Source organism: Mesoplodon densirostris, chromosome 10 (assembly GCF_025265405.1).
Source record: "Mesoplodon densirostris isolate mMesDen1 chromosome 10, mMesDen1 primary haplotype, whole genome shotgun sequence".
Classification (NCBI taxonomy): Eukaryota; Metazoa; Chordata; class Mammalia; order Artiodactyla; family Ziphiidae; genus Mesoplodon; species Mesoplodon densirostris.
The window spans coordinates 4,198,398-4,220,770 of record NC_082670.1 but is presented as its reverse complement, the minus strand read 5'-3'; the positions used below and the strand labels follow the sequence as shown (position 1 = coordinate 4,220,770).

Below are 22,373 nucleotides of genomic sequence, written 5' to 3'. Positions count from 1 at the left end.
AAATTACCGTGCATCTTTACAATGCACTTTATCAGTTACTAAAGATATCCTTTCAAAGACTATTTAATGACCTAAGGTTATACAGTTAAGTTTTGAAAAGAAGTTATGATTCCAAATTTAAATATTCTGTTTATATATACACACATACATTTTAAATGTATAAGTGAATTAAAAGATGAGACAGAAAAATGCTAAAATATTAATAGCCACATACTCTATAAAGCAAATAGTGTGGGACAAAAGAAGATCTTTATAAGTCCCAGTGTGGTTTTCTTTAAACTTTAGGAATTCACAGACTATCTGTTAATGGTGCCTTCCCAGGTGATAGGGTCATTGTTTCCACTTACCCTAGGGCACAGCACACCTTCTTGTCTGCAGTGACCTTTTTATCAATAGTCATATAGTCTACACTTAAAATTCACAATATACATTCACATGAGTTAGGGTTTGGTTTAGTTGTATATAGCAAGAAACCCAAATAACAGTAGCTTTAAAAATGTGGCGGTTGGGCCTCCCTGGTGGCGCAGTGGTTGAGAGTCCGCCTGCCGATGCAGGGGATACGGGTTCGTGCCCCGGTCTGGGAGGGTCCCATATGCCGCGGAGCGGCTGGGCCCGTGAGCCATGGCCGCTGGGCCTGCGCATCCGGAGCCTGTGCTCCGCAACGGGAGAGGCCACAACAGTGAGAGGCCCGCATACTGCAAAAAAAAAAAAAAAAAAAAAAAAAAAAAAAAAAAATGTGGCGGTTTATTTTTCTCTCATGTAAAAGAAAAGTTGGCATTAAGCTAGTACGTTGGCTGGTGTGATGGCTCCATGGTCATCAAGAACCCTGGCACCTCCCTCCTGCCTCTCATCTTCCGTGCGTGGCCCCATATCCCACTTCCCTCATAGTGCTAGACGGCTGCTGGTGTTCCAGCCATCAGGTTGCAGTTGCCTCCCTCCTTGTCTGTGTCCCTCCTGGACTCTGAGCTTCCTGAGGGCAGGGGTGGGTCTCCAGCCTCCCCCGAGCGCAGTCCCAGTACGGGAGGTGCCTGCCGTTCACCCCTCCTCCAGGGCTTCCGGGGCTTTCCTTCAACAAACGCCCGGGAGGTGCCTGCCGTCCACCCCTCCTCCAGGGCTTGCCGGGGCTTTCCTTCAACAAACGCCCGCACATCGTCTCTGCTGCAGAGCCCTCTGCTCTCCGCTTCCTTTTCTCGCCCCCTTGTCAGTGGTCGCAGGACTGCAGGACCCAGGGCCACAGCGTGCCTGGGTCACCTGCCCTGCCTTTGAGGGGCTCCCAGGCAGACCTGAATGAGCACATGACCTCACACAGGCCCTGGGCACAGACCACCCAGGTGGTCCAGGCAGGCTGCAAGGTGGGGACAGTGGGCTTCACAGCCTCCCTCACGGCTGCTGCCGGCTGTAAGGCACGTTAGGAGGCAGAGAGCCGGCCCCTCAGGAGGTGACAGGAAGCCCGTTCCACCTCCCACCGCAGCAGCACAGGCATCCTCGCCTCTGTGTCCGCAGTGACGTCCCCTGGCAGGTTCCCCAGCTGCCCCCAGGGCTCTCGTACCACGTAGGTGCCAACCGGGTTGAGGGTCCAAAGGCTGTTGGAGCAGCAAAGGACGTGAAGATCAGCTGGGAGCGGCCCTGTGGCCCTCCTCCCACAGATGAGGATGCTGAGACCAGAGGGAAGAGGTGGACAGCGTGGCAGGTGAGTGGCAGAGCAGGGGTACAGCTGTGCTTCCTCTGCCCCAGCGTGGACAGAGCTCACTAGTGCCTTACGGTGAGAGTCCATCCTGGCAGAAGAAACAGTCCCAAAGGCCAGAAATCCTGTTGGATGAGGAGCGGCCGTGCACAGGTCTGGCTGGGTCTCACCTGGCTCAGGACAGCCTGCGCGGTCGGGGCCATCCCACGGGCAAGAAGCAACGAGTGGGAATCTCCCACTGTTCCCACAGTGCGGGAAGTGGGGTGGGGCAGTGCCGGGAATTAGCAGAAACGAAGCTGGTGACTGCACTCCGCCCCACAGTGCCGTTTCCAGAACAACGTCCTGTGGTGACGGTGCACATCTGCACCTAAATGTAGAAACGCACTGCTGAGTTTCACGGCTAACGGAGCCCATGGTTCTTGGTCTGTGTCTTCTCTTTGCCTCCAGGTACACATTGGCCAAATGTATTCGACTGACAAGCTCATCATTGAGACTCCAGAGAAGCCCAGGACCTAGGGAGCCGGGACCAGCCACCACCGGCAGCCGTGGACCACGTTCAGCATCCATCCTGCTTGGCAAGGGCACTCCCAGCAGACCACAGGTGGCCTCCCGCATCAGCTTTAAAGAGCTTCTCACTCCACCTGCCCTATAGGAACTGATGAACTGAGCGAGGTTCCCGTTCTCCTGCAGCCTTAGTGACAGAGGGTGGCTGCCTCTCCTTGGTTCAAGTGTTAGAATGAAGAGCTGGAGACCCTCAGGAGAAAGCCGTGTGCTACTGCGTCTCCTCCAGCCCACCCCTCCTGGTAGCTCCTCAGCACTTGTATACAGCATTCCCAGAGTTTGTTTCTTGGTCCTTGACAATAAAGAGAAGGTCCCTAGGCCTTCTATACCGGACGCACCCATCACGATTAATGCCCTTTTGTTTCCTGCTGATTGCCAGGTCAGTGGGGAGACCAACAGGGAGGGTCCAGCCCTGAGCTGAGTCCCCCCTTTGCAAAGGCAAGTCCAAGCACCAGTAGAGATTTGGGGGCAGCGTGGAGTAGGGCAGAGCTGAAACGGTAAAGGGTGCACCCTGCAATTCAGACCTGGGCCCAGTGCAACAGCAGAGGTGGCCTGTGTGTGGATGCACACCCGGGGACAGGTACGTACAACCTGCTGCTCAGACTGTGGTCTCGGGATTGGCGACGTCAGCCCCCCCGGGGAGCTTGCTGGAAGCGCAGAATCTCAAGCCCCACCCCAAACCTTCTGAATCAGAATCTTCAGTCTGACACACCCCAGGAGACTCCAGTGTACACCGAGGTTTGAGACATGCATCCCAAAGCTCACTTACTGAGTCAGAATGACCTGGAAAGACAGAGGGTTTTAAAAAAGGAATTTCTCAGTGCTTCATACTCTGACTTGATAAGTGAGAGGTGGGGCACAGTGATTTATAAATACATTTTAAAGCTTTCCTGGTCTTTCTGATGTTGAGCCAGTTCGGGAAACTCTGCCCTTTGCGGATGTTACAGGTGAAAACAGTATTTGTATGCATTTATCCTTGGAAACACATCAGTTAAAAACAGGGAAATAAGGTAGTAAGTAACTTACTTGACTTCTGGGAATTTTATGAGGGACCCGGACACTGGGAGATTTCTTGGCTTACCTCCATAAACAGTACTGAGTGAATTCATTACTCACATGTCTGGGTTTGGAACAGGCTCATATAAATAGTTACAGGTCCTAAAATAGCTTTGACTATCACCGACCTGCCACTGAACCGCTCCCTGCGTCATTTTAATTCTCACAGTCATGTGAGCCGAGCGCGTGGTCTGGGTCCATGTCCTCACTCCCGTGTTAAAGACTGTGACTGCTCACCTTATCTATGGATCGGGGATATTGTTGTGATGGTGCCTTCCACATAGGTTAAACGTGTAGTCGTTCTGTTTGGCAGTATAACGTGTGATTTCAGGATGCTTTAACCCGTGGATAAAGTCTTGTGTGCCTGTGAGACCAACCCTTGGTTGGTCCCAGATCTGTTACCCCTATAAACCCAGATCCTTCCACATCTTAGGGCCGAGGTGTGAGAATGAAGGGAGACAGTGAAGGGAATGGGAGTGTGCGCCCCCCTCAGCTGACTGTCACGGGGCAGCATCTCAGCCGGGGGTGTGGCTCTGGGGCACGTTCCCCTCTGCACCAGGCAGGCGTGTGGTCACTCAGAAACAACTACATCCGACCACTGTGCCAGCCAGCGAAAGTCACCTCTGATTTACACTTAATCAATTAAAGCAGCTGCTACTTGGAAATCTAAGTCCAGAGTTGAACCTCTCCCCAGCAGTTCTGCTGGAATTGCCAGCAGGATAGCAGCTCCACAGGAGACTTCCCCCCAGGTCTCAGTCACAGAGACAGTGGAGCAAGCAGACGGAACTCTGTCCTGCAGGCCTTCAACAGCGGGTGGCTCTTATGTTAATTAAAGCGCACGGATGGGTCTGAACATGCCCCAAGCCTTAATAAACAGAGCTAACTTTTGCAACTCAGATAAAATTAACTGTGCATTTGGAATTTGGAAAGGCATGAAGGAGAATTCTGTGACAAAGCCACAAACAGATCCCTCAACTTGCCAGGGCAGGTACGGCAGGCAGCACCTCGCACTGGGTGTCCCCCGGTTCAGAGGACCCAAGGTGATGTCCCTGTGGGGAGGGCCGCTTGTGGAAAGCACTCCATTTGCTCGACGAGGCCCCACCTGAGGCCTTGGGGTGAGGACACTGATGGGAGGACACACCCTCCGTCCCGGCCCGCCTCCAGCCTCCGGAATGTGTGGCTGTCCTAAAGCCGGGATTCCGGCTGAGGATGGTTTCCAGCGTCAGCGCTGAGAAAATAGGAAATACCACAGTATAAGTCGACTTCTCCTGAGACAGGAACCAAGCGTGCTGGTTTCTAGACCTTCAGAGGTAACACGTGCTTGGTCTGGCTGTAATGCTTCGATGCTGGGAGACCAAGCACATGGCTTTCGTTCTCCAGATGGAGCTGGCGTAGCTCGCTTTACCTCTACCTGCTGCCACCAAGCAGCTGTCACCTCCGTCCCTCCATCCCCAGCCTCACCCAACATCTCAAGTCCCTGGGCACAGCAAATGTGCCACCCAACATCCAGGAGCAAAGGCAACAGGCTGGAAGGAGCCACAAAGATGACAAACCTCGGACAAGCAGACACTGGAGCTCACCGAGCTCAACCCCCGAGCCCACAGGTGTGAAAACAGACCCTGAGCAGCATCTCCAGTCGGTCATGCGCAGGCCCAGCCCTCTCCCACCCCCCGTCGCTCATCTCCTCATCTGTTCAGTGTTGGCTGGGAGCCAGCCAGTGCCAGGAGCCGGGGACACAGCAGCGACCAAGCCCCGGCCCTGCCTTCAGAGCCCGCAGCCTCGCAAGAGGGTTACATGAGAAAAGGGCGGGTCTGCCGAGTGCGACAGGTGGGGAAGCAGGTGCTGCAGGAGGGGACGGTGAGGGTCAGGGGAGGCCTCCCCATGAAGGGGGCTTTCAGATGAAACGAGAGGCAGGTGGGCGGGGCAGAGGGCAGGGAGAGGAGCTCTCCAGGCGGGAGGGGCAGCGCACGCGAAGCCCTGAATCGGGAAAAACGGTGCAACCCGAGGAGCAAAAGGAAGCCCAGGATGGCAGGGGGCGAGGCTGGGTCGGGAGGCGGGGACCCGAGGACTGCAAGAAGCTAGTGGGGTTTTTAAGCAGGATCTTGTCTGTCTTTTTAAAAGGTCACATTGCTATAGCGGGAATAGATTGGGGGGTGTGCAGGGAGACCAACTTTTGGTGGGAGAAATGGGGGGGGTCAGATTGAACACTTGTGATCCAGGCAAGAGATGGTGGTGGCTTCACCTAGGCCAGTGATGTTGGAAACAGCATCACCCTGAGAAGAACTTGCCTTGGCCAGGGTGCTCCTCTCGGGGCAGGAGATACATGGGGCAGCGACGCCCTGCAGAGCCCCCCAGGCCAGTCTAGCTTAGGTCAGTTGGCTTTAGCCACCCCTTAGCTCTGTGATAAATAATCAACTGTTGTCTAAGGCACTGAGCTTTGGGGTGGTTTGTTATGAAGCAGTGACAAACTAATACAGAGAACTAGTAGAAAACCTTAATTTATTACTTACTCAGGGCCACAGAGCAAACTTTGAAGAGTAGGCAGGCAACCTCAGCCAAAACTGGGGGTCTCCTGTGCAGGGCCATTTCCACGAGTATCTTCAGGGCACAGGTGTCACGTGTCTTACAGACAAAAGGGCTTGCTAAATACTGGACCCCACTGGGGGGTACATTAAGAACAAAACAGGACCAAAAAGAGAAAGAAAAGAAAATAGAGTCAACAGGGCTACCGACTGGGTGGATGTGAGGTGTACAGGGGCGTAAGGGGCATCCAGGAGGAGCCCCAGGTTTGGGGCCAGGGTGGCTGAGCAGACGTAGGCCACCACCTGAGACAGAACAGGAGGGGGCACTGTCTGACACTTTCTCTTCCTGCTAGGTCCAATCAACTTCAAGTTCAAACAGAAAGACTAGCATCTACAAATGTGTCTTTTACCTCCGAATGTTGAAAGTATCATTTCTATAGATTCGTTTTATTTTTTTTTAATCCACTGGAATAAAGCAGCTTGAAAGACCCTTATAAAGAGACTTTCCCCTTAGCTCTCTGAAGAACAGATATTCTCCTTCTATAGGTTAAAGCCTATAGATATATATCATCATTGGGAACAGGACGAGTAGGGGAAATTTTTCCATATTTAGCAAAAGGTGACACGAGGTTAAAAAAACAAAGGGCTGAGGAAAGTTGGTCGACATGTTCTGAGAATGTACTTCCAAGAATGAAACTAAAACGCACAGTAAAACCTCGACAAGTATACAGAAAGTACACAAGTACATTTTAGAACAGAAGGGGCTGCTTTTTTATGAGGCACTTCATGCAAACTGTTGCCTGCTTTCTAGATGAAAGGATAGCTCAGGTATTGAGGCCAGGCTACACTTGTAGCAACAGCTGAAGAAATGACAAGCACTCAAAAAGCAGAAGGAGAAAGCATTTCCTACACCAGGGATAATGTTCTCTGAGCTTGGGACGGTGTCTTCTGGACCCAACCACGGTCATGGACACAAAGTGACTTGATAAATATGGTCAGAACCCAGATGACCAAATCTTGATTGCGGACAACCACGGGGATGGTTTGGAGAACATTTTAAAAGTTCTGCCTGTTAAATTGTGCAGTGGCCTCATGACGGTGGTCATTGCGTGACTCAGAAGCCATGGGAAGCAGCCACGCCATCTGGGTCATGGGCACGGACACAGCTAGTGAGGTCAGCAGACAAAGGCAGGACCCTGTGCTGATGCTCCTTCTTACAAACAAAGGGAACAGCCCACGAGGACTTGTGCTCCGTGCATCCCGGGAGCTCATCTCATGTTTGCTTTGTTACAAGAGGATCTGGCACAAAGCTGGAACTTGGTGGAGAAAGCAGGCCTTTTCTCTGACCATTGGCCCAGGATCTCTATGGACAATGGTTCACCTCACCCCTGAGAATAAATAGGATTTTCCCTTTTCAGTCTGTCTGCAGCCTTATTAGTCCTTCAGGGAACCTTTCATGAAAACGGCTTCTCGTGCTGAAATCTGTTTGGGGAGTAAGATGGATGCTCTTGCTTTTGCTCAAGGGCAAAGCTTTAAGTCCAAAGACCCTCAAGAGAGACCCAGAGGAGAACTCTGAGATGAATCTGTCTGTGTCTCTACCTGGAGGGACCACTGACACCATAAGAGTGACAGCAAAGGACGTCAGTGCCTTGTTGTCCTGAAATTAGACCACGAGCAAGCGTTGGCACCAGTGGAGCTGGAATTGAGCTTGTTCTCAGACTCAACATCCCTGTGCTGACCCAAGGGCCATGTCAGTCATTGGACGTGCTGGATGCCCCTTCCAGAGGAGCTGGACTTCCAGGGGTCTAGGCTCGGCAGGAAAAGGGCTTCCTGTAAATGACGTGCATCCTTTTCCTACTAAAGTGATGAGCTTTCATAGGAAGTTCAGTAGTACGAAATAGAAACGCTTCCTTCTCACCAGCCAGAAAGTTACAGAGGGTATCACCTAAATGTCAGCTAAACATGGTTAAAAGATTTCAGTAGAACTTCCCATCCGTTACTAAGTGGATTCATGTGACTTCATCTGTCTTGAATACAGAGACAGTTCAATAACAGTATAACTGGCTCTTAGTTTTTAAAGGAGTATTTCATTTAGGTGCATATGTGTGGTATACGAAGCACATATAGGATATATGATGAAGGACTCCAACATTAATGCTAAGAGTCTTATCAAGATTTGCCAAATAGACTCTTCCACTCACACTTCAAACAGGTAACATATTTAGGATTATTGATTTGCCAAATTTTAACATGTATTTTCACTTTAAAAACACAGCCTTACACTTCCTAATGGGACTCTACAAACAGAAGCTGGTTCAAAGAGGTGAAACGATATATCCATAACTCAGGCTGCAAAAATAACTAAAACAATTCTTTAAAAAAAAAATCGGAAGACAGGAATATGGTGTAATGGGAGGAATGCAGATGGTGGGAGGGAAAAAAAAAAGCCACTGGGCAGGACAGCCCAAGACCTGGGGCTGCTGTTGCATTTGTGTTCGAGGGGGTCAGCACTGGCCAGACCCCTAATGACCTTTCTAGCTCTAAAAGCTTGCCATTAATCAAAAGGAAAGAAACCATCCTCAAGACCATCTGAAAGCTAGGGGTTTGGTTTGGTTTGGTTTGGTTTTTGTTTTTCCTTTGGCCACACCACTGGACTTGTGGGATCTTAGTTCCCTGACCAGGGATTGAACCCGGGCCCCGGCAGTGAAAGCGCTGAGTCCCCACCACTGGACCGCCAGGGAAGTCCCTGAGTGCTAGTTTTTGGCACAATTCAGCAAGAAATCTTCAGGATCCGTCCCCAGCTTCATGTGGAACTTTGGTGCTGTCTGGGGTTGGCCAGAACATTCAGCCCAGCCCATGCTCCATAAGAATATGAATTTGGGATTAACTGGACAGTGAAGCCAGCTGGCCCTCTGCAAAGGCACAGGGAACTCATGGATGGGCCGGGGGACCGGGGGGCTGGGGGGGAGGGGGGCACTTGGCCCCTCAAAATCCTCACCAGCCACCAGTCCCGTGTCTGACCCAACAAGTGTGTTTCCAGCTTCTTCTGAGCTAAAAACTTTTTCTCCCTGGCTTCTGCTGGCTTCTGCGATTCCTAAAGCAGAATTTGGACCCAGCTGAAAAAGAAAGGGGACATCTAGCTCTTGCTCACCCAGCAATAAGTGTTCCCTCACATGTCTTCCCAACAGGCACAGGGTTCAAAAGAAAGTTCTGAATGTACTCAAGGCAGAGCAAGCAGCTTGGGGTGGAGGCACATGTGGGCCAGGGGTCCCTGCCCCCGAGAATCTGACGTCATTGTTGGGGAGCCCAACACGTAGAGACCAACCAGAAAACAACCAAGTGCTGGCCAGGCCACAAGAGCAAGAGAGCAGCCTGGGCCAGAGAGACTCACAGGGATCCTGGGGCTGGAATGAGCCTCAGGGGAGAGTGAAGAGTCGGTGCAGGAGGGTGGAGAGTGTATCAGTTAGGGGGCAGGGGGGCTTCCCTGGCGGTCCAGTGGTCAGGGCTCTGTGCTTTCACTGCAGGGCCCAGGTTCAATCCCTGGTCAGGGAACTGAGATCCCACAAGCCGCACGGCGTGGCCAAAAAAAGGAAAGAAAAAGGGCGGCAGCACACTGGGGAGTGTTCTCTGGGACGGGGGGCAAATCCTGGTTCCTCATCCGCTTCCTATGGAGAAGGTAAGGACAGGGCCTCAAGGTCGCCCAAGCTACAGACACCCCAGAAGGTCGTTCCTTCCTTCATCCTCCAGCTCTGCCCCTTCCTGACGGCATCTCTGAACTTCTGTTTCCTCATCTGTGAAATGGAGCTGGTCACATCCCGGACTTGCAGGGTTGCTGTCAGGATTGTAAACACATAAGGCACGTGAAGTTCTCCTACTGTGTTTGCGACCAAGTGAGCCAGGAGTAACTGGTAGCCGCTTTATCCTTCATTTAGAAACTGTGTCAGAAGCCCTAGGGGATGTAGAGATGGACCAGATGTGGAGTCTTCCCTTAATTACAGTACATTTAGCACCGTAGTGAAGACGTGTGTAATAGCTAAGGGGATAAGTTACCTGGGAGAGTCAGCCACAGGAGAGCCCGGGATCCAGCACACCAACGGCCCACTTGCTCAAGCTGGCTTGAGTTCGTTTCTGTAACTTGCAGTTTGGAACACTGACTAATGCTGTGTTTTATTGAAATATGGGGCCTGCAGGAAGTTAGTTCACGTTTTTTAGTAGGTAATTTCCCCAGTAAAAAGGGAACTTGGTCCCAGTGTCAGTCCCGCAGAAGAAGCAGGGAACGGGAACTCTGATGACAGGACCGAGGTAGGAGGCATAGGGAGGTTGCCCTCTTGTCCAGACATGAAGAGTCTAGCTGTCCAGGGCTGCACCCCTGAGAGGCCCAGGGAGGAAAGGAGGAGCAAGGCCACTCTCCTCACCCTGCTGCTGTGGCTGAGCTGCGGAGACGCAGTCTCTTCTGCGTCTGTCTGTTGCAGCAACAGCGGGTCTGGGTTAGACAGTCTCCTGGGTTCAAATCCAAGCTCAGCCTCTCTTTTTTTCTTTATTTAATTTTTGTTTTACATTGGAATATAGTTAATGTACAATGTTGTGTTCGTTTCAGGTGTGCAGCAAAGTGATTCAGTTATGCATATACATATATCGATTCTTTTCCAGATTCTTTTCCCATATAGGTTATTACAGAGTACTGAGTAGAGTTCCCTGTAGTACACAGTAGGTCCTTGTTGATTATCTATTTTATATATAGTAGTGTGTACATGTCAATCCCAAACTCCTAATTTATCCCCCCCACCCTGCCTTTCCCCTTTGGTAACCTTTGGTTCGTTTTCTGTGAGTCTGTTTCTATTTTGTAAATAAGTTCATTTGTGTCATTTTTTTAGATTCCACATGTAAGTGATGTCATATATTTGTCTTTCTCTGACTTAGTACGATCATCTCTAGGTCCATCCATGGTGCTGCAGTCGGCATCATTTCATTCCTTTTTATGGCTGAGGAATAGTCCATCGTCTGTATGTACAAGCCCCGCCTCTTACTCGCTGGGTACATTATCCAACCCCTCCGAGCTCAGTTTCTCCAGCTATAAAATAAGAGTAATGCCCATCTCCTAGAGTTGTGTTGGAGTCTCTGAGGTACCCAATAAATAGCACCCAGCCTCCCAACCCAAGTCTTGCACCGTCTAAGAAACAAGGAAAACAAGGTCAGTAGAGACAGCATGTCGTCTTCCTTGCTGGTGTGGGCCACAGGGGACAACACTGCCGAGTGAGAGTCAGCATGGGTTAAATAAATCCCTTTTCCCAAGGAGACCCTCCCAGCAGGAGAGTACACACGCCTAGCTGTGGCCTCCCACCCTCAGACGGATGGGTGACGGATGAGCTCACACACCAGGATCCGCCGAGCAGGTCACCGTGGGCGGCAGTGAGGGGCGGGCGGGAGGAATCCCTCAGCGTCCAGCCCTGACTGATGGCTCTTAGGACTGGGTGAAATCTTCCCGGCAAACAGCACCGCATCCTGGGGGGATCTCACCAAATCTCAATCAGCCATTCCCCCGCAGCAAGAGAGAGACATAAGTGCCGAGCTAGGACATGGTGGGTTTGCCCACCACTGCACTAACGGGCTCTGGATCTCCGGGAGCTGTGACGTGGGGTGTGTGGACCTGGGTCTCCCTCTGTGCCGTCTATGCCCTTTCACATGCTGCGTGAAGATCTCCAGGTGCTGGTCAGGACTGTAGCACATGTTTCCTGCTTTTGACTGTTACAAACAGCACTGCTGTAAACCTCCTGCACGTGTCTCTTGGTGCCCACATGTACACGCTGACGTACGAGCGTGGAGTTTCTGATCAGGGGGTTATGTGTATGGTCAGCTTCAGTAGATGCCGCCAAACAGGTTTTCAACATGACAGTCTCACTCCCTGGATGTCTGGACATATTTGCTCGTGAAACGGGTTTGATGTAAAGGGGTGGATAGACAGACCAGGCTCTAGGCTGAGAAGCAGCTCCCTGCGGTATAAAGCAGCAGCCTTTGTCCAAAGACTACCCACGCCCTCCACCACGAGGAAGACCCACCTGAGGGAAACAGGCAGGGCCACGTGGCCTCCCAGCCCTCCCCTAACAGAGATTCTCACAGCACCCACCCCAGGGATGCCGAGTGTCAGACTTATGGGGGGAAATGGTATTTCCTTAATGTGTGCGGAGCTAGCCCGCTGGGGCTGGGAGAGGAAAGGAAGGTGGAAGTGTGAGCCACAGATGCAGCTTGGGAGTTGTCCACGCAAAGCACCAACCATCCCGCGTGTGAGCTCCGTGACAGCCACGCCCCGCATGTCTTAATCCCCACATGTCCCAGGGCCACGGCTGTGCCTGCCACATGGGCAGTGCCCCATCGACACTTGCAGAGACAGTGAATGGATTCCGACAAGCTGACTCAGGGCATGCTGGCCACTGCCGGGGGCACAAAAAGAATTAGACACAGTTCCCACACACACACACCCCCCATGGAATTCGTAGCCTCTTTATAAGAGAACAGAATGTTGAGAAATTTTTGGAGAACAGGGTGACAGACAGGAGAATCAGCCCCAACAGACACTGACAAGGAGCAGCTTGAGGGGAGGGGGGTGAGTGAGGAGTGGGCGGCCACAGAACCGAAACAGGCCACAAAGAATGGGTGTTCAACAACGTCAGACAGCAGTCAACAAACAGGAGGCCCCCAAACGTAGTTGCTTAACATAGGGCGGATAATCTCTGAAGAAGCTGTTGCAAGGAAATGCAAAGATAGAAGTCAGAAGAACATTTGTACATTGTATGTATATACATGTAATATACATGTAATATACATCACATCCTGTGAACAGCAGAAGCAAATGGCTGTCTGCCCAGATACCAAGAACGGTCTGTCAGGTTCGCACAGTGGGAGCCCCTACAATTTGTTCCCCAAATTAGAAGATTCATTCATGCTTCCTCTGTTCTGATGAAGTCAGACGGTTTTCATCCTCAGAACGGAGCCAGTAGAAACCAGCCGGCAGAGGCCAGAGAGAAAGAGGAAGATGCTGAGAACAAGGTGTGTGCTTGGCACCCCACGAATAATTTGCCTTCATGCTCACAGCTGTGTGATAAGGCAAGAATTACTGCCCCCATTTGGCAGATGTGAAAACTCCTGCTCACTTGGGAAGGGACGTATTTGAGAGCACACGGCCAGCCAGGGCCGAGCTGTGTCCGCTCCAGCCTGGCTCACCTGGAGCAGGTGCCTCTGTCCCACGTCAGGCCACCTCCCTGGTGGCTGAGCGTGCTCCCCCACTAGCACAGCGCCTCACGACGCTGTACACGCTTCGCAATGGCAGGTTTTCTTTTTTTAAAAAAAGTTTAATTGGACGTTGTTGTTGTTGTTAACTTTTTATCTGAAATGGCTTGAAGCTCACAAGAATTTTCAGAAAAAGCAGAGAATTCCCCTATATACTTCACATAGCTTTCCACGGTGACAGTATCTTCTGTAACCTTAGTACATTATCAAAACCAGGAAATCAAAGCTGGGACAATACTATCGGCTCAGGGTTCTCCAGCCTCAGCACTGAGATTTCAGGACCCCTTTGCTGGGGGCCGTCCTGTGCCTTGTAGAGTGCTGGCAGCATCCCCAGCCTCTGCCCACTAGGTGCCAGTGGCCACCTCGACCCCCCGCCCCCGTCCCAGTTGTGACCACCAGATACGTCCGCAGACTCAATGACAGCTTTCAAAGTCCCAAATTGCTTTACATTCTTTATTCAAATCAGGACTTCGGGTTCAGCATTTTTTTATTTTTATTTTTATTTTTTTTATTTTTTTTTTTTTTCAGGGAGTTCATGAAACTCCTGAAGTCACCTGTGATGTTGTGACTTACGATAAGAAATATATATTTGGTCTTTGTCCCCAATTCTGGCACAGAACTCCTGAGTGATAAGAGTAATAAAGGTGCCTTGATATTCATTTTTTTTCCACTGACAATCCTTGCCCCTTTTATTGAATATATATATATTTTTAACATCTTTATTGGTGTATAACTACTTTACAATGGTGTGTTAGTTTCTGCTTTATAACAAAGTCGGGTTCAGCATTTTTTTAGGTGCAACACATACAGAAATATCACCATACAGCAGAGCAGCAAACAGAAAATTTCCCAAAAAATCCTTAGAATTGAAAAGACATTTTCAAACCACAAAAATATAATCATCCTTTTAAAAACCGAGGAGAAACACAAGGGCTGTATTTGGACTACAGTAGTTCTCAGTTTAAATAAACAGTATCAAAAGTCACATTCACAGAAATCTGTTACTCACCCCAGACATTCCACAGGGCACATTTCTCAGGCAGATCTCAAAAGGGAGGGTAATGAGGTTATTTTCTCTCACACTGTTAGAAGGAACTGTACAAGATTCCATGTAATCGCATGAAAATATCCTGTTTGGAAGAGTGCCCACTCTTGCCAGTGCTGCATGGCTGATAAAGGACCACTCGGGCCCCCTGGTTCCAGCTCGCAAGGGCAGGCTCTGTGCCCCCAACAGCCATGGTCATCTTGGACCCTGAGATGCGCCCCTACCCCACACAGGGCTGGGAGCCTCTGTCCAGTCAGAGCTGTCACAGGCAGTCCCCTGAGAGAGCTCGGGGATCCCAGACACACCTGGGTGAGCTACACTGCACTTTCAGACCCCAGAGGAGTGACAGGGTGTTTGGTGACATTGCAACGGCCGTGGACCTCAACCACGCCGGGCTCTGGGCTCACCCGCGTCAGTCAGACCGTCGCTCACAAAGGGAGTTGCCTTCACAGAGGCTGGAACTTGCTGCCAGACAGTGCCCAGCCTCTGCTGTTACATACAGGTAACACGTCACAGGTGTCTGCCAGGGCCCCTCAGGCCTGTACCTACAGAGGATGGTGCCGTGCCGACGGCCTCAGAAACCCTTGGCTCTAACAAATTCATCTGGTGAGGTCTCCTGAACCACCTGGATGTGGCAGAGTCGAAAGCAAAGGCCCGAGATGCTATGCCTTGGCCTTCACAGCAGCCTTCAGCCCACTGGGCCCAGGTCAGGGCCTCGGGGCAGGGGAGGCTGCCATAGGCAGGCCCAGGCCCAAAGCAGCGCTTCCGCCCGCGCACCTTCTCCAGGCTCCATTCTAGTGGGCCATGCAGCGCAGGGCAGCCCCCAGCTTCAGAACTCAACACCTTATAGTTTTGAAGGTGTTTCCTTGGCCAGAAAAACTAGTCTTTCAGGGCAATCACACCAATAGAGAAATTCATTTCAATGACTATCTGGTCAACAGCAAAGTCCAAAATCACTCAGGATCTGGTAACAAAAGCAACCTCTAGTTCAGATTTGGTGGTCAGGGGGCGGGGAGGTTGGGAGCTAAGCAGGGGACTCACAGATTTTTCTAAACGTGGACTCTTTTTTTTCCCAAAAGAACATATTGTGTATTTCATTGTTAAGGACTTGCCTGCAATTTAGTATCCATTTATATCTGTACTTATCCACACAATATCAATTTTTAGATATCCCAGGGACCTTCAAACTGAACTAGATTTATATTTACAATCCTAATACAACAAATAGACCTCACTAATTTCAGGGTCGGCACTTCATTGTGACACGGGTAACACACAGGCTTTGGGATTTTCTGGCTGAAAAATATAATTTTATGAACAACATGCCTTAAGTCAGTGCATAAAAACACAACTTCCTAACCAGACTGAAAGGGACATACAAATGGAATTCTCTAGGCCATTTAAAGTGGTTCTGAATATAAACACATTTCCTTTTATATAATGTAAAAATCAGGCAAAACCTAACTCCCTCCTTCCACCTACTTAGGGTATCCAAGATCCTGCTTCAGCTGCCCCAGAACAGCCTCCTGATAACAGGGGTTCTTCACCCAAAGCTGTCCAGAGAGGCGCTGGGCCCACAAACACTCCAGAGAGCCCTGCCAGGGGCCCCTATAAAGACCATGAGTTTCCCATAATCAGAAACTTCTCGTCTCTTGGAGTGGATGCTTCCTCAACATAACACATGTAGCTATTTGTAGAAAGGCCTTCTGTGGGATGTGCTTGTGAATTTTTCAACTTGGAGATTAAATGTTCCAAGCTTAGTTCACGAAACCCACCTGCTTTCAATCTTTATTCAATTCAGATTTTCAGACCGAGTTTCCCATTTCGGGATACTTTAGGATGCTGTTGGTTCTCCTGGAGCAGTGACTTGAGCTAACAAATTTCAGAGAACCTGAGCAGTGCCGACAATATGAATGGGATGCGTAATTACACTGCTCTGATTTTTTTAAGTGTCCGTAAGTGTCTCTAAAATGTCTTTGCTTTACCAGAGGTGTCTGTGTATCTAAAGATTTTCTGGGTTGAACTGGCTCTGAACTCATGACCTAAATAGACTTCTACTCTTCTATTAGATTCACCAGGCACATCTCACTAGCACATCTTAAAAGCAAGCCCTTGATCTTCGCCATCTCAACAGATCTCCATTCAGCCCAAATGTCGCTCACTTCTTTCCTTGCCAAAATGTGTCTGCTCACAGAGGGCAAAGCCAAAGAACTAAACTCTACAAGATGCAAATACAACGTCTCCCAAAAAGATTTAAAGGAGTTTAGGTCCTAATGAACCGAAAGTTATAGCGTTAGCTCTCTAGCAACCAGCCCTTGGAGGGTTAACGGACCATTTAGGGCTGCGTCCTGACAGCCTCCCCGATCAGAGGAAGGGAGTCCAGAGGGGAACAAGGAAACACAGCAGGTCACCTAGCGGAAAGTGTCCATCACTAGTCCCGAGGAGAAGCCAGGGTCAGCCTCTTCCGGGGGTTTCCAGGCACCGGCCCGCTTATCAACAATAAGGCCAGGATGGCCCTGTAGGAGGACAGGTGGGGTCACTGGGCTGGGCCCAGGTTGTCAGTTTCTGCCCTGCTCCCAGCCCCTTGCCGCTGTGACTGCACAAAACACAACCCCCATCCTGAAGACCGTCCAGGCCTGGCATCACAGGGACTGACCGGGCAAAGCTGCACAGCAAACAGCTCACCGTTTGCCAGGGCTGCCTGTTAAGTTACCACATGCCGCGGTGCCCTCTCTTAACCTATAAACCGTGTCCACTGCATGAGCCGAAAAGGCACGTCTGTCAGTTCCATGATGTCACACGAAGGCAAAGCCTGCCATTTCCTCCTGAAGGCTGTTCCCTGCACTCCTGACACAGTACCCATGATACAGACCACAATTCCCCAAGTGCTCCAAGCCACATGCTCCTAAGAAACAAGCAAATGAGTTGGGGAATGAGAAAACTTAGCATACTAAAATGTGCAAAAACCGTTGTACCAGAAAGCAGAAATATGGACAACTCGTAAAATGATATAGCAAGAGTCCAACACAAATCTTCAAAAATGAAATGAGCAGGTTCTGCGTGGCTCAAAACCCACAGCATCACCGGGGAGGCCCTCCCCCACTCAGGGCAGAAGGAGGGCCCGGCAGGTGAGGGCGTGGCCAGGTGGAAAACGCACTGGGCACCTGTCAGAAGGTTCCCGTCCCTACAGCCCAGGCTCTGGGTGACAAATGCCCACTCCCTGGTGCCACAGGAGAGCTGCCTGAGCTGTGGCCCTGCTGCCTGGACAGAGACACTTGGTGGCCCCAGAGCTCGACCAGCTCCCAGGCTCCAGTGCCCACATCCTGGAGCGGGGTCCCGGCCTCCCCAGTTAGGTCTTGGAAGCGACTGGTCACCTTGCTTCATAAACCTGGGGCTTATCAGGGGACATTTGCTCCGTACAGAAGGCCACATTTCCAGCCACTGCTTCTGACACGTGTTTGGTTTTTTTTGTGTGTTTTTTTTTGCCACACCACGCAGCTTGCAGGATCTTAGTTCCTGCACCAGGGATTGAACCCGCCCCCTCAGCAGTGAAAGCGCAGAGTCCTAACCACTGGACCGCCAGGGAATTCTCTTCTGACACTGTTTAGATTGGGACACTTACTTCATTCAACATCCCCTGACCCAGTGATCCATGGACCCCCTTGCTTATAGAGAAGAAACTGGAGTCTGTCTGATGGAGGTCAGGATCATTAGTTGAGCTAAGCAGAACTTAGTTTTTGATCACTAGAGCTGGGTGAGATGTTGAAGCTATTACATTTTCAAGTAGAATGACTCTCACTTATCAAGTTGTGATAAATATTACCACAAAAAAGCCAAGCTGCATTGTGGGAATTTTGCTTTGGAGATAAGTGTGTGTGTGTTCATTCCATTCAGGAAATACAGTCGTAAATACTTCCTCAGTACTGCCTCTTCCTTTGAAACTTTTCAAAAACAAACAAACAGAAAGACCTATTTTAACGACCCTAGGTTTCTTCACAAAGTGAAGTCTACAATTAAAAGTTGGCACTTCATAAAATAAAACTGACATTTAGAAGACTGCCAGTTCTAGGACTTTGAAAGGCTATAACCACATGCAGAAAGACTGGGCTGTTGAAAATATTTTACAAATTTCTGAACCTTAGAAGAGCTTTTCTCCAAGATTTACGGGAGAGCAAAACTAGATTTCCTTTCCTAACAGCCACATTTGAAGTTCTTATATTATTAAATAAGTACTCTTAAAATTGTTTGAATTCCAAAATATACTTTTGAAAATCAGTGATGGTTTTTATAAGAATAAAATTTTTGCTGTAAATACCTCTTAAAAATCCATTTTTTATGTATTTTATTCTAGATTTAATGGGTTACCATTTTAAAAGATACCAGACAAGAGGCTCTCTATTTTGATCATTATATTGTGTTCCTAATTTAATTTTAAATAATCTAAAACAATTCAAAAGAGTGCATTACTACCATATAAACTAGCATTTCAAACTGTGTTATAGGCCATATACACTATCAATACTTTTCAACTAAAATGTATTCATAAATACATAAGAAGAATATAAAATGTATTTAAGTGTTGTTATTGTGCAATAATGTGCTTTTAAAAAGGAAGTGAGGGCTTCCCTGGTGGCGCCGTGGTTGAGAGTCCGCCTGCCGATGCAGGGGACATGGGTTCGTGCCCCAGTGTGGGAAGATCCCACATGCCACGGAGTGGCTGGGCCCGTGAGCCATGGCCACTGAGCCTGTGTGTCCAAAGCCTGTGCTCCGCAACGGGAGAGGCTACAACGGTGAGAGGCCCACGTAATGCAAAAAAAAAAAAAAAAAAAAGGAAGTGATATACCAGACCCAGTACCAGACATAGAATGAAAAGGCTTGATTGCATTTGTATTTAGTAGCAGAAAAATTATGTAATTTTAATAAATGCTTATTATTGATTTTTATAAGCACATGTGAATTAGGTATTGTTTCATCCATGTGACCATTTTTTAGTCTGCTTTACTCCAAGAGTAAATTGTAATTCATTAACTTGATGGCTTTCCACTAATAAATTAATACTTAAATTTTTTTCCATGATCAGTTACCCCTAGCAAACACTGCTATAGTCAAAAAGGATGTCTACAAACCAGAGTTCAATCTAAATATTCCTATAGCTTGAGACATCCCATTTTGAGGCATCGAAATATCTGGCAGTTTTTTGTAGCTTGACGTTAATTCAGATGGGTGCTATATTTTAGCTGCCTTGACTTTGTGTTATTTCTTAGAAGTAAGAAGCAGGTAGATCCCCCTCCCCAGTACAGTAATAACTGTACATTTGGTGTCTTAGTGTTTACTGTAATCAACCAAGATTCCTGAGAGTAATGTAACCAGTTTTATCTTTACCCAAAGGAGGTTTACTTCAAGTGACAAATTTCACTAAAAGTTTAACTGCTTTATTAAGTATGACTCTCGACATATAGTTTAAAAAAAATACTACTTCTCTAAAGCAGGGGTTGGCAGACTTTTCTATAAAGAGCCAGATAGTAAATATTTTAGAGTTTGCCATATGGTCTCTGTTGCATCTGCTCAACTCTACACATGTAGCAGGAAAGCAATCATGGATAGTATGTGAATGAACGTGCATGGCTGTGTTCCTATAAAACTTTATTTATGGACACCGAAATTTGAATTTCATACAATTCTCATGTGTCACAAAAATAGTATTCTTCTTTTGAATTTTTCCAAATATTTAAAAATGTAAAAAACATTCTTAGCTCTCAGGCCCTACAAGAACAGGCTTCAGGCTGAATTTGGCCCGTGGGCTGTATGATACCTACCCCGGTTCTCAGTGAAACAATCCCTCCTTAAAGATTAGCATTACAAAACCAACTGATTGCACTAGCCATGTGCTCGAACATATGAAAACCAAAGAAAGACAAGTTACCAAGGCAGGACCAAGGTATGAAGAAATCCAGCCCTCAGGAGGCTCACCAGCCCTGATCTTGGCATCCACAGCCATCAGCAGTGAATGAAGAAAGCCAGCCAGGCTGGTGCCCACCGGATTCGGAGCAGGATTTTCTTGCTGGACATGCTTCATCATTCAAGCCACGACTCCCTGCTGTGGCTCCAAGAGGGACAGAAGCCACCTTTCCATCCCTCATCTCCCCGGCTTGGAGTCCAGCCACCGAGAGTCCGGCGTCTCTGACTGCTAATGGCCCAGGAGTCTAGCAGCTACGATGTGCTTTGCCTACACATCGCGGCTGGAGGCTGGAGGCCAAAGACCGGCTCTGACGGCTCACGGCCAAGGCCTGCCGATTACGCTGGCATTTCAACTCACCAAGCATCTTATTTTGCCCGGGGAAAGAACGACTTTTACAAAACACTTTTAAGAACACTCCAGCCCATTATGGGAAATCTGGGCCTTTCCACATCAGACAGGAGGGATGGAAGAAGGGAAATTTGAAAATATTGTTGTTTGACCACTTTAGTGTAGCATCATCCGCTGCAGAAGATGGCCGGACTGCCGAGGTCTCCCAAACTGCCGGGAGCTGAAATATCAAGTAACAGACGTGCACGTGGCCTTTACTTTTCAAAAGGACATTTGTACGCAAGTGCACGAATCTCAGCAAACATTTCCCAGATCCCAGGTAAGAGAAAAGGACTGCCCGGCCAAGGCCCCACCTGGTTTTCTCGAGAAACAGGCCGCGGGCTCCCGCGGGCCCGCAGTTCACGCCGTCGTCCCTCGGCACGAGGCGGCGGGATGCTTCGACCGCTCCCTGAGACCCGAGGGGACGTCCACAGTTAAAAACAAATCCCAAGGGTTTGCAGCCTCGCTCCGGAGTCAGGAGTCTTTTTCGTGGAGAAAGCCACTGCTCGGAATCTTTTGGATTTCTTCCCATTCGACGCGCGGCGAGAACTCCAGAGGCCAAAGCGACGGGAAAGAGGCCGGCAAGGTAGGGCGCTTCGCCGGGTAGGGCTCCGTGCTTGCTGGCGGGTTGTCTGGGGCGCGAGCTTGCGGGGAGCGGCTTCTTCTCTCCAGGAGGATGACGCTCCGCAAAGCGTCGCGGCTGCCTGGGCTCCGCGCGCCGTCGGCCCCTTCCCGCGTCCCTGCGAGCCCTGCGGTGCCGAGGACTGCGGGCTCAGCGCGCGTCGGCAGGGCGCACGTAGCGCAGCGTGTAGTTGGCCCCCGCGTTGTTGTCCCAGTACTCACCCTGGGCGCAGCGGTAGCAGACGGCGAAGTGGACGGCGACACCCGGAGCGTCCGCGTCCTCCCCCTCCTTGGGTTGCAGGCCCGGGGGCAGGCATAGCGCGAAGTGGAAGCGCTCGGCGCTCAGCTCCTCCTCGGCCTCCCCCGGCCCCCCCGACGGCGCCTCTGGCGGCGGAGGCTTCCCTGGCTCGGGCTGCAGCTCGGCCGGCACGTCCAGGAAGGAGCGCCACTCGGTGAAGGTGTAGCGCACGGCCACGACGCGCGGCCCTGGGCAGCCCAGCACCCGGCCGGAGCCGGTCACCTCCGCGCCCCAGGGTGCCGAGCACTGCACGCGCTCCAGGCACACGCGCTGTCGCCGCAGGCGCTCGGCTGCGGCGCTCGGCCCGGGGAGCTCGAAGAGAGGCCGCAGCCGGGGAGGCGGTGCGCGGAGGGGCGCGGCCGCCGCCGCCGCGGCCAGCAGGCCCGGGAGCTGCTCCAGGTCCTCGGCGCGCGCCGGGAGGCTGCGCAGGCGGGAGATCACGGAGGGCGGCACCTGCGGCTCCTCGGCCTCGCTGAAGTGCTTCACGCTGGCCAGGCTCAGCCCCAGCGCGTCCGCGAACTGCACCCGCTTCTGGCACTTGGCGCAGCAGCCCGGGATGTGCGGCGCGTCCTCGGCCCTCTCGCCGCCCTCCGCGTCCGGCCCCGGGGCAGGCGGCCGCCGCCGCTGCAGGAACTTGGCCGCCTGCAGGATCGGGTCGGCGGGCAGAGAGAAGGAGCGCGCGCGGCAGCGGTGGCGGCTTTCCAGCAGCTCCTCCTGCTCCCAGGGGGCAGCCTCTTCCTGCGGGGACGGGCCCTCGGCGTCGGAGCTCGGGGCCGCCGACGTGCTGCCGCCGTCCCCGCCACCCTCGGTGCAGAGGACCCCTGGGACGGGCGGCTCCTCGGCAGAAAGGGGGTCTTCAAAAGGCGCAGGTCCCGGCGCCTCCAAACTTAGCAGCTGTGCCCCCGGGGGCTCCATGACGCCGTCTGACCCCGGGACTTGTTCTCTGGAGACGTGAT

At 50.8% G+C, this 22,373-nt stretch overlaps 2 protein-coding genes across 2 annotated transcripts in view; one reads left to right on the top strand and one right to left on the bottom strand.

The window, feature by feature from the left end:
* The window catches only part of LYRM4 (LYR motif containing 4), a 114,100-nt gene extending 111,518 nt beyond the window's left edge, over window positions 1–2,582 (top strand). Inside the window, exon 3 of the mRNA XM_060110187.1 lies at window positions 2,132–2,582. Within this exon, the coding sequence (XP_059966170.1) occupies window positions 2,132–2,200 (69 nt within the window). The 3' untranslated portion in view covers window positions 2,201–2,582. The remainder of the gene's footprint in view (window positions 1–2,131) is intronic.
* Window positions 2,583–21,270: 18,688 nt separating this feature from the next.
* On the bottom strand, window positions 21,271–22,332 carry PPP1R3G (protein phosphatase 1 regulatory subunit 3G). The gene has a single exon (XM_060108995.1). It carries the CDS (start codon window positions 22,330–22,332, stop codon window positions 21,271–21,273), a length of 1,062 nt encoding a protein of 353 aa, XP_059964978.1.
* Window positions 22,333–22,373: the final 41 nt, after the last annotated feature.

What these genes read in the sequence shown, in the direction of transcription:
- PPP1R3G (XM_060108995.1), bottom strand. Translation starts at nt 22,332, where the DNA reads ATGGAGCCCCCGGGGGCACAGCTGCTAAGTTTGGAGGCGCCGGGACCT.